The 14,766-nt window shown below is 34.6% G+C and overlaps 1 protein-coding gene across 4 annotated transcripts in view; it reads right to left on the bottom strand.

The window, feature by feature from the left end:
• ARHGAP32 (Rho GTPase activating protein 32) overlaps positions 1-14,766 on the bottom strand; it is a 330,288-nt gene that overhangs the window by 65,042 nt on the left and 250,480 nt on the right. For all 4 annotated transcript variants that reach the window (XM_019713045.3, XM_074321761.2, XM_088800825.1 and 1 more), the window contains one exon: positions 12,720-12,801. In XM_019713045.3, the coding sequence (XP_019568604.3) occupies positions 12,720-12,801 (82 nt within the window). The remainder of the gene's footprint in view (positions 1-12,719; positions 12,802-14,766) is intronic.

Raw genomic sequence — 14,766 nt, 5'->3', positions numbered from 1 at the left:
ATAAAAGTTGTATTCAACAAATTTATTTTAGTAGTAACTATTAAGATAGAGTAATTCAACATTCATTGTACATCCACTGTACGTGCAGCTCCTGAGGGAGAGAACGATGGATGAGACATTTGTGAGGAGATTGCAATTTAGTGAGCAAATGAAACAGCTACTGTTAAATTTGACTAATAGGGGTTAGAGAGAGCCAGTCTGGGAAGTTTTCATAGACAAAGTAGATTAGGGCCTGGGTCTTGAAAGGAAGATTTCAATCCACTGACATTGTTCTGGAGAAGTGCATTCAGATTGAGGAACAGTAGGAGCAGATGAAACCTATGAAAGCACATGATGTGTTCAGAGAACAGACAAGCAGAGTCCAGCAGAGCACACAGGGAAAGAGACTAGAAGAGGAGAATAGAAGAGGAGGGCAGCTAGAAATGCCATAATAAAAGAGTTTGAAGTTATGTTTTATACGTAATGAGGAAAGACTGAAAGATTTTTTTTTAATTAGGCATTAGAAAGATGATGACTGAAACAAATTAACAAATTAAGTAGTTGCCTATAAGCACTTCTTTTCATCCTCGGTTTAACCCGTCTTTCCCCTAATTTCTATTCTGCTCTGTTCATATAGGCCTTGAGGAAATCCAAATACATTTTTATTTACTCCTATTGCAATAAAAGCAAAATATATTAAATAAATGTAAGTTTTGAGAGAAAAGAACAGTAAGCTTTCTCTTTATTCAGTGTACTATAGTGGGAAGAATTCTAGGTTTTGAGTTAATTAGTCACAAATGAGTTAATCTATGTCAAGTACTTGGTACAGTGTTTGGCACAGAGTAGTCTGGCACATAGTAAGACTATGTAAGTGTTGGCTATGATTACTATTCAATATCAGGAAATTTCATTTGGTACGTCCTACTTGAGAAACCTCAGGCAAGTTTAACTTTTCTGAGTCTGTTGCTCCACTTATTAAAAAAGGGGTGTGGTGGGAGACAGAAATACATTCCATGAGGTATACCCCCAATACTTCAGAGGATTATATCAAGATTCAAATTGCAATTTAAATAATGTAAATACAAGTATGCATAAACTCTAAAGCACTTTACAACCATGTAGTATTATAAATTTTCTGTTTTTCCTTGATGCATTGTGAGAAAATATTATCTTTTTTTTTAATTTATTGGGGTGACAATTGTTAGTAAAATTACATAGATTTCAGGTGTACAATTCTGTAATACATCATCTATAAATCCCATTGTGTGTTCACCACCCAGAGTCAGTTCTCCTTCCATCACCATATATTTGAGAGAAAGTATTATCTTGATCTATGCCTTGCAGTGTATTTGGAGAGAAAACTTCCCTAGGCATTCTAGCAATTTGATACTCCTTTGCATATTACATCGATGTTTCCTAGGGTACTGATTCTAATACCTCATTCTTAAAGTATCATCCTCCAAAATACAAGTAAGCATATGTTCAAAGGGAAGAATATTCAACACAACATTCCACATAGGATGAATAAAAACCTGGACCTATTTTACTTGATATAGAATGTTGGTCACTTCGTACAAAAGTGACATATAAAGGAACATGGTAACAGAAGAGTAAAGTGCTGGAATCTCAAAGATAGAAAATAGAATCAATTGAGAAGCTAAATAAAAAATTTAAAAAAAGGAAAGAAAATAGACGTAAAAAACTATAATTAGGCAAAATTGCAAGTATTAGGTTCGTGCAAAAGTAATTGCGGTTTTTGCAATTATTTCTAACCTTTTAAATCACAATTACTTTTGCACCAACCTAATACTTGCAATTTTGCCTAATAAAACCCCAAAAAAACAATGAACAAAAAAGCAAGATATTAGAGGACAAGTTTCCTAAAAGAATACTACAATTTTTTATTACAAAATTATGCTAAAAATACAGGCTAACTTATTACCTTATAAATTACTTCTTAAATTAACATAAGGATTTCACCAGCATTACATCTAATTACTAATCTTCCCCCAAAATGAAAACCTCAGCTACTTCTATGTCTGCTAACCAAAAAATTCACCTATCATCAAAAGAAGACAAAATTTTATGATGTAAACTCTATTCCAGTGACCATCCAAAGAGACTCCCTTCTCCACCACCATCCCATGAAAAATACTGTAATTAATTTGTTTCAATGGTATGCCTCTGTATAGATTTATATCAAAAAATAATATATTAACTAAGTATCTACATAAACTAAATAAATCTAGTTTCTGACCCTTTGAATGTAAATTACATAACATAGTAGACAAACACAAATTGATATATAATAACAGCTGGAGCTTATTAAGTACCCAGGGGTTTTAAATGTCTTATTCTTAATCTTCAAAAGAATCTTGCCTAACTTTTCAGATAAACAAATTAAAAATCAGAAAAGCCAAATGACAAGCAAACAGACAGAAAAATGTGGAACAGGGATTACAGCTCAAGGTTGGAGCCTGTGCTCTTGTCCTTTCAACTGTGCTGCTTTTCACACAGGTATATAAATTAAATGAAATATCTGCATTAAAGCTAGCATCAAAAAATACCTATTTTATAGAGTGGTTGCATGAAGAAGGACCCTTGGAAATTATCTATTTAGACAGACTGGAGTTAAGGGGAGACTATAATCTATTTTTTTTCTATGTATTACATTTTATAAAGTAATACATACTCATTTTAAGAGCTTAATACAGAAGAAAAGAGAGAAAAGTGAAATGTCTTCTGCTATCTTCATTCTTCTTTCCAGTTAGCTGTGTATCCTTTCAGATCCTCTTCTATGAATTTACTGTTCTGTGATTTCCTTTTTCATTTAACAATACATCACAGAAAAAAATTCCCCAGATTAGCATATATGACACTTTTCATTCTTTTTGACAGTTGCAGAGTACTTTTCACAGTATAGAAGTATCATATCTATTTTGAAATGTGACTTCAAACATTTGCGTATTAAAGCAATACTGCAAAGAATATTCATTTGGATAAGAGACAGATATATTTTAAAAATTCTAAGTGACTAACTCAAATATGACAAAAGCATTTTCTGGTCAAGATAGTGGAGTTGACAGACGCTGTGCTCACCTCCTCTCAGGACCATATCAATTACAACTAAACTACGAACAACCATCATTGAGAATTACCTGAAGTCTAGCTGAACCAAAGCCCTCTAACTATGGACATACAGAAAAAGCCACCTGGAGACTGGTAGGAGGAGCAGAGACGCTGAATGGGCTAGTCCCACACCCACGTGTGACCAATAAAAATCGGAAGGGCTATATCAGCAACAGAGGTCACACCCAGAAGAGCGAGGGGTTCCCAGCCCCACACCAGACTCCCTAGTCCAGGGTTCCAGTGCCAGGAAAAGAAGTCTCCATAACTTCTGGTTGAGTAAAACAGTAGAGATTGTGGCTGAGGGGGGCACAGAATGGCTGGAGTCCCAGGCGTTCCTTTTAAAGCACCTATGCACAGACTTACTCACTGATGGACTCTCCCTGAGTTCCAGCATTGGGGCAGCAGCTAAAAAGGTGCCAGGGATAGGGACATACTGCATAGGAGAAACTGAATTGTCTGGCTGCAGGAAGAGGGCTAGAGAAGCAGTTTTCTCCCAGATGGAAAAGATGGCAGAAGCCATTGTTTCTTTATTGAGCCCTCCCCTCCCCCTGCATGCAGACAAAGGCAGACACCATAGCTGAGTCTCCATCAAAAGGCTATCATTTTTCATCTGCTCCACCCTAATAATTCCACGAGACCCTGCCCTAGCCAAATTTTGGGTTCACCCAAGCAGCTTCCAATGGCATTTCCTGACAAACAACCTGTCTTAGTTCATGCTGTGGACTTTCATAAAATCTTTCAAAGGGTCACAAACCCAAACAAGCAGCATCTTGTGTCAGCATGTCCCATACCTCTGGCTCAGCAGCCCTAAGCCCGGCAGTAGCAACAGCCAGCCTTGGTTCACAGCTCGATCTCTCAAGGTATCTCTAAATCCAGTGCAGGAGGCGGCCATATGTAGACTGCTTTGTGGCTCATTGCAGGTGACCCCGGGCAGAGCATAGACATTGGTCAAACGTGGCCTGTAGCAGGTCCCCTCCCAGGCTGGCACACCTGGTGGCCAGCGTCAGACCAAGCCAGAGTATCACCTGGCCACTTCCAAGGATGACCACACCCTAAGGGAAGAGTGGGCAGGGACCAGAGCCTGCTAAAGTGAACCCTGCTTTTTAGGGTCAGCCCCAGCATAATAGCTCCAACACTGTAGTCACGGCCAGTCCTCATAACCAATCAGCCTGAAGGTCAATCCCTCCTACAGACGTGCAAAGAGCAACCAAACTTCATCTACAACAGGAGGGCACACACAACCTACACAAGGGACACATTTGGAACACCCAGCTCTGGAAACCAGGGAGACTGCCCTACTAGGTCCCACAGACTGCCCTACTAGGTCCCACAGACTGCCCTACTATATAAGACCACTCTACTAAGACGGGGAGGCATGGCAGATCTACCTAATACATTGTAACAAACAAAGAGAGGCAGCTAAAATGCGGAGACAAAGAAATATGTTCCAAATAAATGGACAGTACAAAACTCCAGAAAAAGAGCTAAGCAAAATGGAGACAAGCAATCTACCAGATATATAGTTCAAAACAGTGAATATAAGGATGTTAAATTACATCAGGGAGAACTTTAACAAATAGATAGGAAACGTAAAAATGGAGATAAAAAGAAAAAGAACCAGTCAGAAATAAAGACTATAATAACTGAAACAAACGATACACTAGAAGGAATAAACAGCAGATTAGATAAAGCAGAGGACAGAATCAGCGATTTCAAAGACAGGGTAGTAGAAAACACCCAATAGAACAGCACAAAGAAAAAAGAATCCCCCCGCCCAAAAAAATGAGGAGAGTTTAAGGGACCTCTGGGACAACATCAAGCATACCAACATTCACATTAAAGGGGTACCAGAAAGTCCTTGAAAACCTATTTGAAATAATAATGATGGAAAACTTCCTTAACCTGGAGAAGGAAATAGATATACAAGCCAAGGAAGCACAGAGAATCCCAAATAAGATGAACCCAAACAGGCCCACACCACGACACATCATACTGTATTTTGCCATATATAATGCATACTATTTTGCCCAAATTTGTGAGGGAAAAATAAGGATGTGCATTATACATGGGTAGTACTAATTCTGTATCTATATAAATGTTTTAAATTCTTTTATTGATGCTTATGAATTAAAAGTGTAACTCTAGAAATCAACAACATCTGTATGCAAAATAATACCCTAGAATATGATAATTGGTTTTATTGAACTTATGATGAACTTGCAACAACGAAAAGTTCCTGACCTTCTATGATGTGTAAATATTATAAATTTGTTACCAGTATGTAAATGTGTTACCGGTACCTAAAATTTCTTGTACCTTGTATATGTTCTTGTATTCTGTAATTATTTGTTACATAAAGTCTCTTTTATGTATCATAATATGTTAGAAAATAAATGCTAAAATCCTTTATAATACAAAAAAAAACAAGTACCTAAATGTAAACACATGAAATTTGAATCAAAAAATTAATATGAAAGTTTTTCTTTTCCCCTCAAAGTTTGGGCCAAAAACGTGGGTGTGCATTATACACAGCAAAATACGGTTAGTAAAATGCCCATGGTTAAAGACAAAGAGAGATTCTTAAAAGCAGGAAGAGAAAACCAGTTAGTTTCCTACAATGGAGCTCCCATAAGACTCTCAGCTGATTTTGCAACAGACACTTCACAGGCCAGAAGGGATTGGCATGAAATGTGCAAAGTGATGAAAAGCAAGGACCCACAACCAAGATTACTCTACCCAGCAAAGCTATTATTTAGAATCAAAGGGCAGATAAAGAGCTTCCTAGATAAGAAAAAGCTAAAGGAGTTCATCAGCACCAAACCAGTATTACAAGAAATGTTAGCGGAACTTCTTTAAGAAGAAAAAGAAAACAATGAGGATCAAAAACATGAATAATAAAAGGGGAAAGGAATTAAGAAGTACAAATTGGTAGTTATAAAATAGTCATAGGGATGTAAATCATAGGGAATATAGTCAATAATATGGTAATAACTGTACAGTGCATAGTGCCAGGTGGGTACTAGACTAGTCAGGGGGATCACTTCTTACAATTATTAATGTCTCACCACGGTACTGTACACCTGAAATTAAAACAATACTGAATGTCAAAACAAATAAAGTGTAAAAAAAAGACGAAGTACTTGAGTAGCATCTCTCCAAAGTACATATAGAAATGGCCTATAAGTACATGAAAAGATGCTCAACATCATTACATTGCTGTATAATTACCACCTGGAAAACAGAACATTAAAGGCATTCCAAAATCCTCTCTCCTCTCCATGGCAATCACCTGCCCCCTCTGTCCACTTCAAAGATAATCACTATCTTAACTTCTAACACCACAGAACAGTTTTGATTTCTGAGATGAACTCTCTCTTTGTATATATTGAATTTTACAGTGTAAGTATGCATGTATATCAGGCTTCTTTCACTCAACATTTATTTTTGTGAGATTCATCCATGTTGTTGCATATGGCTGTAATCCATGTCATTCCATTGGTTTAGAGCAATCCTCCTGAAAGAACATGCTTTTATTTCCCCATTCCATTATGGATATGCCTTTGAATTTTTCTAGTTTTTTTCCCCCACAATTAGGAATGAGGTGGCTATGAATACTCTACATATGTACCATAGAGTTCATAACCAATGATTGTCCCACATTACACCCCCACCGCAGTGTATGAGAATTCCCACTGATTTATATCCTTACCAACTTTTGGTACTGTTTTCTTAAGTGTTAACCATTCTGGTGGGTGTCAACAAGGTTTTAATTTGCATTTACCTAAAGAGTAATGATGTTGAAAATTTTATATGCTAATTGAGCATTTTGGATATTTATTGTGAAGTACCTATTCAACTTTTCACTCAATTAAAAAAACCATGTTATCCGTTCGTTATTTGATTCTTTATATACTTTGGTTACCTGACCTTTGTTAGATATGTGTACTGCAAATATCTTTCTACTTGGTGATTTGCCTTTTTCACTACCTTAATAACGTATTATGGTGAAGCATATTCTGAATATGTATATTCTTAAGTTTCATTAACTTTCATTATTAAGCTTTTCAATTATGATTACTGCTTTATGTTTTAACCCAAGATCACGAAAATAGGTCATGAGGATATTCTACTGTATTAACTCTCAAAAGTTTTGTGTTACCTTTCATATACAAATCCATGATTTTTCTGGCAAGGATTTTGTGTATGGGGTTAAATAAGGATCGGATATGTATTTGTCCAGGTGACCTAACACCATTTATTGAAATGAATGTCTTTTGGACAATACTCTACAATGCTACCCTTGTCATAAATCAAGAATCTGTATATACACAGGCTTGTTTCTGGACTCTACTCTGTTCCACTGATCCATTTGTCTATGCTTGTATTGATAACAGTATCTTAACTAGTACAGTTTTAACAATAAATCTTGGTATCTAGTATACTAAGTTTCCCACTATTTTTGTTCTTCAAAATTGTTTTGAGTTCTTTTGGCTCTGCATTGCCATATTAATTTTAGAATCAGTTGTCAATTTCCACAAAAATTCCAACTCAAAGCTTAGAGCATTTATCAGCAAATCTGCCCTACTCCACTCTGAACTCCAATTTTTGTTCCTACTAGCACTGTGACTTGCTCTACTCCATCAGCAGATACACTAGGGGAATAATATTTCCATCTACTGGGGTCACTCCTCTGGATTTCCTTCTTCTGCTTCTCCTTACTCAGTAATTGTTTACTGTCTTATTAATTCTCCAGTGCTTCAAAGAAATATTTTTATATTTCTGTCCAACTTTTCTAACTCTTCTCAGAGGGGAGGTTTGCCTAAATTCTCTAGTCTTTCATTTTTATAAGCTTATATCTCAAGAGTAAGCTTTGCTTTTCTTCTCGCTTCACCTTCTCTCCAGAAAAATGTGGTTAACATCAAATGGAGAATTCCACCAATGGAAACTACAATAAAGACCCAATGTTAATCCTAGAAATGAAATATGTGACATGACAGTTGAAGAACCTATTAGATGGGCTTAAGAGACACCTACAGAGAGGGAAGAATCAGTAAATTATAAGATAGGTCACTAGAAAGTATCCAAACTGGAAAGACAGGATGTGTAAGACAGTATCAAAGAATGTAACTAATAGGTATAGGAAAGGAGGGACAGAGAATTGCACAAAAGAAATTTCATAAGAGATAACTGAGAACACTAAAACTTGAAGAAATTAATAAATAGATCCAACTGCTCAGTAAACTCCAAGCAGAACACAGTTGACTCATTAATTTTATTTTTACATATACAAATAATTGAACATATTGAGAGCATTAAGAAGAGCTCCAAAGGGAAATTTTTCCTATTGCTCTTGTTGTGTAATAATATAGGGAGCTTTACATTTCAGACTATAGCTGCATCTTTCAGATTTGGCATTTAACAGTGACAGATGGCAATGTTAAAAATAAATAGAACATTCAAGTTGTTTATACTGTAGGCAAAGACAGTTTTAAAGTGTGAAACAGCCTGAGGTTGATAGAATTCACATCGCCCTTTACAAAATGTATTAAGAATGCACATTTCCCTATGCCAACCCTGCAATGTTGCTCACAAAAGACAAAAGATTAGCTTTTGAAGAGGTACTGTCATTACTAAGTTAGAATTAACAATGCCATACAGGTCCACTAATAGAAAACTGTTTTCCAGAAATATCAATAACTGATTAACTTTCTCAAGTTTTAAAAGCTGCTGGAGGTTACCACAATTAGAAATGTTACTTTCTCATTCAAAACATGAGAAAGTATTTGATTGACATACATAGTTTAATACCATTAAGCTAATTTTTAAAAATTCAGTTTACAGTATATCCGAGGCAAAATTACCAATGATGAGGATTACTAACTAGTAAAAGTTAAGCTTATACAGAGGCAATGTATAAAAACAATGCACCAAAAAAAAAATCACAATATATTTTTGATGTTAAATTAAAATTTAATAACTTCAAAATAGTCACCACAAAACCTATGATAATCTCCATAGATGGATGAAAAGTATTAAAAAAAAACCCAACATCCTTTTACTATGATAAAAATCACAAAATACATTAAGAATTAATGGGTACTTCCTCAACCTGATGAAGGGCATCTGCAAAAACCCACAGCTAACATCTTAGTTAACAATGAATGAATGGATGCTTCCTCCTAAGATCAGGAACAAGACAAAGATGCCCATTCTTGAATATTCTATTCAACAATATACTAGAGGTTCTTCCTACAGCAATTGGGTTAGAAAAAGAACAAACATCCAGATTGGAAAGAAAGAAAGAAAAACATCTCTATTCACATATGACATGATCTTGTATATAGAATATCCCAAGGAATCCACTAAAAAAAACTATTAAGGTAAACATAATTGTATTTCTATGCACTTGCAATGAATAAGAAAATGAAATGTTTAAAAAAAGAATTCTATTTATACTACCATCAAAAAGAAGAAAAATAGATTTAACAAAAGAAATGCAAAACTTATACTCTGAAAACTGCAAAATGTTTAACAAAATTAAAGAAGGTCTACATAATGGAAAACCATCTCATGGTCATAAATTAGACGATTTAATAAACATTGATAAGATGGTAATACTTCCCAAATTGATATACAGATTCAATATAATCCCTATCAGCATCTCAGCTGACTTCTTTATAAAAACTGAGAAGCTGATTCTAAAATTCATATGGAATTGTAAAGGACTCAGAAAAGCCAAATCAATGCTGAATAAGAATAAGGTAGGACTTCCCAATTGCAAATTTTACTAGAAGGTAACAGTTGCCAATTGCAACAAGGATGGATCTTGAGATTATTATGCTAAGCAAAGTAAGTGGACAGAAAAAGTCAAGACCATATGACTTCATTCGGATGTGGGATATAAAACTGAAAGCAACAAAGGAACAAGACAAAGAAACAAAAACTCAGAGACACAGACAACAGTTTAGTGGTTACCAGAGGGTAAGCGGGGAGAAGAATGGTAGAAGAGGATAAGTCAAATATATGGTGATGGAAGGAGAACTGACTCTGGGTGATGAGCACACAATGGGATTTATAGATGATGTATCATAGAATTGTACACCTGAAATCTATGTAACGTTACTAACAATTGTCACCCCAATAAATTTAATTTAAAAAAAGAGGGTGGTATTGGCATAAGAACAGACAATGGATCAATGGAATAGAATTGATAGTTCAGAAATAAATTCATGTGTCTAAAGTCAATTGATATTCTACAAGTGAGTCAAGCCAATTTAACGGCAAAGGAGCAATCTTTTCAACAAATAGTGCTGGGACAATTGGATCTCCAACAGAGTTGGACTTCACTCCACACATAAAAATTAACTCAAAATTGATCATTGGCTAAAATACAAGATCTAACACTATAATTTTTTTAGAACACTTAGGAGTAAATCTTGACCTTGGGTTAACTAAAGCCTTCTTAGATAAGACCAAAAGCATAAGCAACAAAAGAAAAAATAAATTGAACTTCATCAAAATTAAAAACTTTCATGCTTCAAAGCATACCATCAAGAAACGGAAAGACAACCCACAGAAAATATTTGCAAACCATATTATGTGATAATGAATCTGTATCTAGAATACATATAAAAACTCAACAACAGAAACAAAGCACTTAAAAAACAGGCAAAGGCTTTGAATAGACATTTCTCCAAAGATATGCAAATGAGTAATAAGCACATAAAAAGACGCTCAACATCATTAGCCATCAGGGAAATGAAATTCAAAACCACAAAGATATACCACTTCATACCCACTAAACAGCAATAATAATTTTTTTAAAAACCCAATAACTAGGATATGGAGCAACTGGAATTCTCATACATTGCTGGTGACATTGTAAAATGGTGCACCTACTTTGTAAACCCCTCTGGCAGTTCCTCAAAAGGTTAAACAGAGTTACCGTATGATCCAACAATTCTACTCCTAGATATATTAGAAGATAAAAATATATCCACATAAAAACTTATAAACAAATATTCACAGTAGCATTATTCATAATAGCCCCAAATGGAAAAAACACACAATTTAATTCCTAAGGGAATTGATAAATAAAATATAATATAGCCATACAATGGAATATCATTTAGCTATAAAAAAGAATGAAATACTGATACATGAATGACCCTTCAAAACATTATTCTAAATGAAAGAAGCCAATTACAAAATACAACACGTTGCATGATTCCATTTATGTGAAATATCTAGAATAGGGAAATCTACAGAGACAGAAAGTAAGATTAGCAGCTGCTTAGAGCAGGGAGGGAGTGGTTGGGGCAATGTCTACTCATGGTTATGGGATCCTTTTTTTAAATTACTGATGCCATATTAAAAAAAATAATAAAGAAAGAAAGAAAGAAATCTACAGTCATCAGAACCACTAATGAACATTTACTGACCAAGTACACACTGAGGAAGTCTTTTAAGTAAGTTTACCCTACTAAGGGGGATTTAACAGAGGATAAAAATGCCTTGAAATGAGAGAGTCCTGACTCAAGTACAACTGCAGAGAACACTGTTTTGAAGTATTTTTCTCTACTGAACAATAAGGGTAGTCTGTCTAAAATTTTTAATTCCTAAGGGACAAATTGGAACAGTTCTATGAAGAAATAAGCTTTGAGAGGGGTTATTACCCTTTGCTTTTACCTAAATACTACAAGCAAAGATGGTTTGATGTATGCTTTGGGGGCTGACGTGGGAAAATACTAAATAAGGAAAGAATAAACTTTGTTTTTTCCTAATTCTTACACATAGATTCTAAACCTAGAAAATACATTAAGGAAAACAGTACAAATAAATTCTGAGGCCCAGAAACTTTCTCTTTTTATTTTATTGATGGGGAGAGAGGGATAAAAAAAAGTATGATAGGGAAAACCAAAGGGAATGTAATACAGCTAGGAAAAATAAATTTGATTACTTCCTCTTCCCTCTAAAATCTTTTAGTCTTTGTTTTTATTTTCTTTTGAAAAATTTATATTACATTAAAAAGTTTCAGACTAGATATTCTGTAGAATTTGCCAAGATTAAATCACTCCAATAAAAAAAAATTCCATTTTCTTGATTTTTAACCCCTGTAACATTGCCTTTCTTATTTGTAAACGACTCCACACATTTATATAGCACTGTAAATATACTGCATAAGTAATAAGAAATGCTGTTTAAAATAGTTTTGATATCACAGGCACCGATAAAATATACATTCCTTTCAACTATTAATTTTCAGCTAATCATACCATCTCCATGTCAGTTCTTTAAAACTGCTATTTTCTTTTGTCATTATATTGATTATAAGCTATATTCCTACTATATAATTGTAACAAAAATGACAAAGCTTAATGGAGCAAGTAGTTCTTTAAAATTGCTGAAAATTTTAAATGCATGTAAACCTTTGTGAAATGATCAATAGAGACGTAAGAATATATTAAAAATCAAACATATAAAATTAAGAATGCACATTATGTCATTAAATACAAAGAACAGCAAAACAAGCTATATACTTGTCTGGAAGAAAAATTCTGTATCTTTAAGCAGTTGATAAAATAACCACACTAATGAAAAAGTGCACTCACCTGGTTTTGGCACTGAATTGGTCACTGACTGGGGAACTTTCTGATTAATTAACTCAACACAGTGTCCAGGGAAGAGTCCCACCTAAGGAAGAAAAGCAGCAAAGAGAGGATTCAAAACCAGAGAACAGACCAGTGTGTGAACTCTGCCAATTTAATTCCAGTAATGTACTCCACAGTCCCTCCCCAATCATTCTGTCATTCCAAGATTCAACATCACAGACAATGCCAATTATACAAACAAATAATAAAACAATCTGTTGCTATGAGTACATAGTTATGTGTTTTGTTTGTCCAAATATCTAAGTCTGCTTTTTTAGTTTTAGCTTTTAATTTCCCACACTTTTTATACCAATTAAAATATTTTGTCTGATACCAAGCTATGCATGCCAGTAGGTATAATTTTTATCTCAATAATTTCTCTGCTGAAACATCAATCTAGTTGTGTTGACATCTCTACTGCCAACTTTTATATTTATTATCTTCCCTATGATTTTTAAAAAACCTACACTAAACCAAGTTCAAATATTTTATAAATTTTCATTATCTGACAGGTTTCACGAAAAATAACAAGACTAAAATAAATTGGTTAAACAATTGCTCATTTAAAATTCTGGTTCTTACTGTTGTTAAAGACCTAGTAGTGTGTGGATAATTGGGAAAGCAAGAGACAAAAAAAAAGCCAATCTCAGCAGTGGTGAAAGAATCTGGCTTTGAAAAACACAACTCTTTGACCTGGTAGAATTACTCATGGCATTAGGTAAAATCCTAAGAAAGTTGAATCCTAAGAAAATACTGCACCCAAATCACCCAGACATACTGTACAGTACAGTCAACAGAATGAATACACAGATAAACAGCCTGGAATCAAAAGTAAAAGGGAAATCTTTATCAATATTTATAGATGTTTCCTTAGACAGTAATATTATTGAGCTGCCGTGCAGCAGATGTTAAAGCTGAAACATTAAAACTACATCACTTTGTACATCCTTCTGTTGAGAGCCTCTGGGGAACAATGGAATGGTCTTCCAACAGTATGATTCATCATGAAGTTCTGAGCTGTATAACTTCCATCTGTGTGGGATTATTTTCACATACTCATTTGTTGTATTATCAATTCAATTTCTGGATCAATAATCTATGGTAGTTCTTAAAATTATAAAGATGTAACCAGTTATCATGAGCTGAAAGGGGGTTATTAACAATTATCAGTTTTGTTTCAAAGATCTGAATTTGAGATTATTGAGGTCCCTAATGCATTGCCTCCCAAAGCGATACTTTAAGGTTTGTTTTTGGTGAAATTCTATACCATATTTTACTGAACTTCCTATTTAACTAGACAGTTCTTCCAAGATTTAGAACCAGATATGAATCAACTTGGAAAATCCTTCTCATTCTCTCTTAAACAAATCAGTTATTATGAGAGGGTGTGTGGTGAATGTTTAACAGTGTAGCCTCAAGAGCAGGAGTGCCTGGGTTCAATTCCAGGTCTGCCGTTTACTAGATCGGGTTTGTAACCGAGCCTCTGTGTTTCAGTATATTCATCTAAACATAGTAATAGTACCTAGCTCATAAGGGTTGTTATGAGAATTAAATACAGCATTATGAGCAAAATACATATAGTAAGCACTCAAATGTTAGCCATTACTATCCCAGTATGTTGGCTACTAGAAGACCTAGAGGGCACCACCTCTTCCACTAAATGGGCATGACACATAACACTTACCACCTTTTGCATGTGTGTACTTAAGTTTCCTCACTATCAAATATCATTATTTCCATAAAAGTCTACTTAATTTCAATTTATAAACATTTTCTGCAGTTTGTTATGGAGAAAAGACCAGGATCTAAACATGGCCCACCCATTTATCAAAGTTTTGTGATCTTGAGCAAATTGCTTAATCTTTATCTCAGTTTCTTAAATTTGTAAAAATGGGGATAACATTAGATGCCTCAATAATTGTGGGAAAACCCCTAGCCTAGTTTCTAAATTCAAATATCTTTCAGCAAATAAAAACTAATTTCCCATCACTTCTTCACAAAGACTGAA

This window comes from Rhinolophus sinicus, chromosome 9 (assembly GCF_057876585.1).
Source record: "Rhinolophus sinicus isolate RSI-liver-muscle chromosome 9, RSI-T2T, whole genome shotgun sequence".
Lineage (NCBI taxonomy): Eukaryota > Metazoa > Chordata > Mammalia > Chiroptera > Rhinolophidae > Rhinolophus > Rhinolophus sinicus.
The sequence above is the reverse complement of the archived record's forward strand: the minus strand, read 5'-3'. Positions and strand labels throughout refer to the sequence as shown.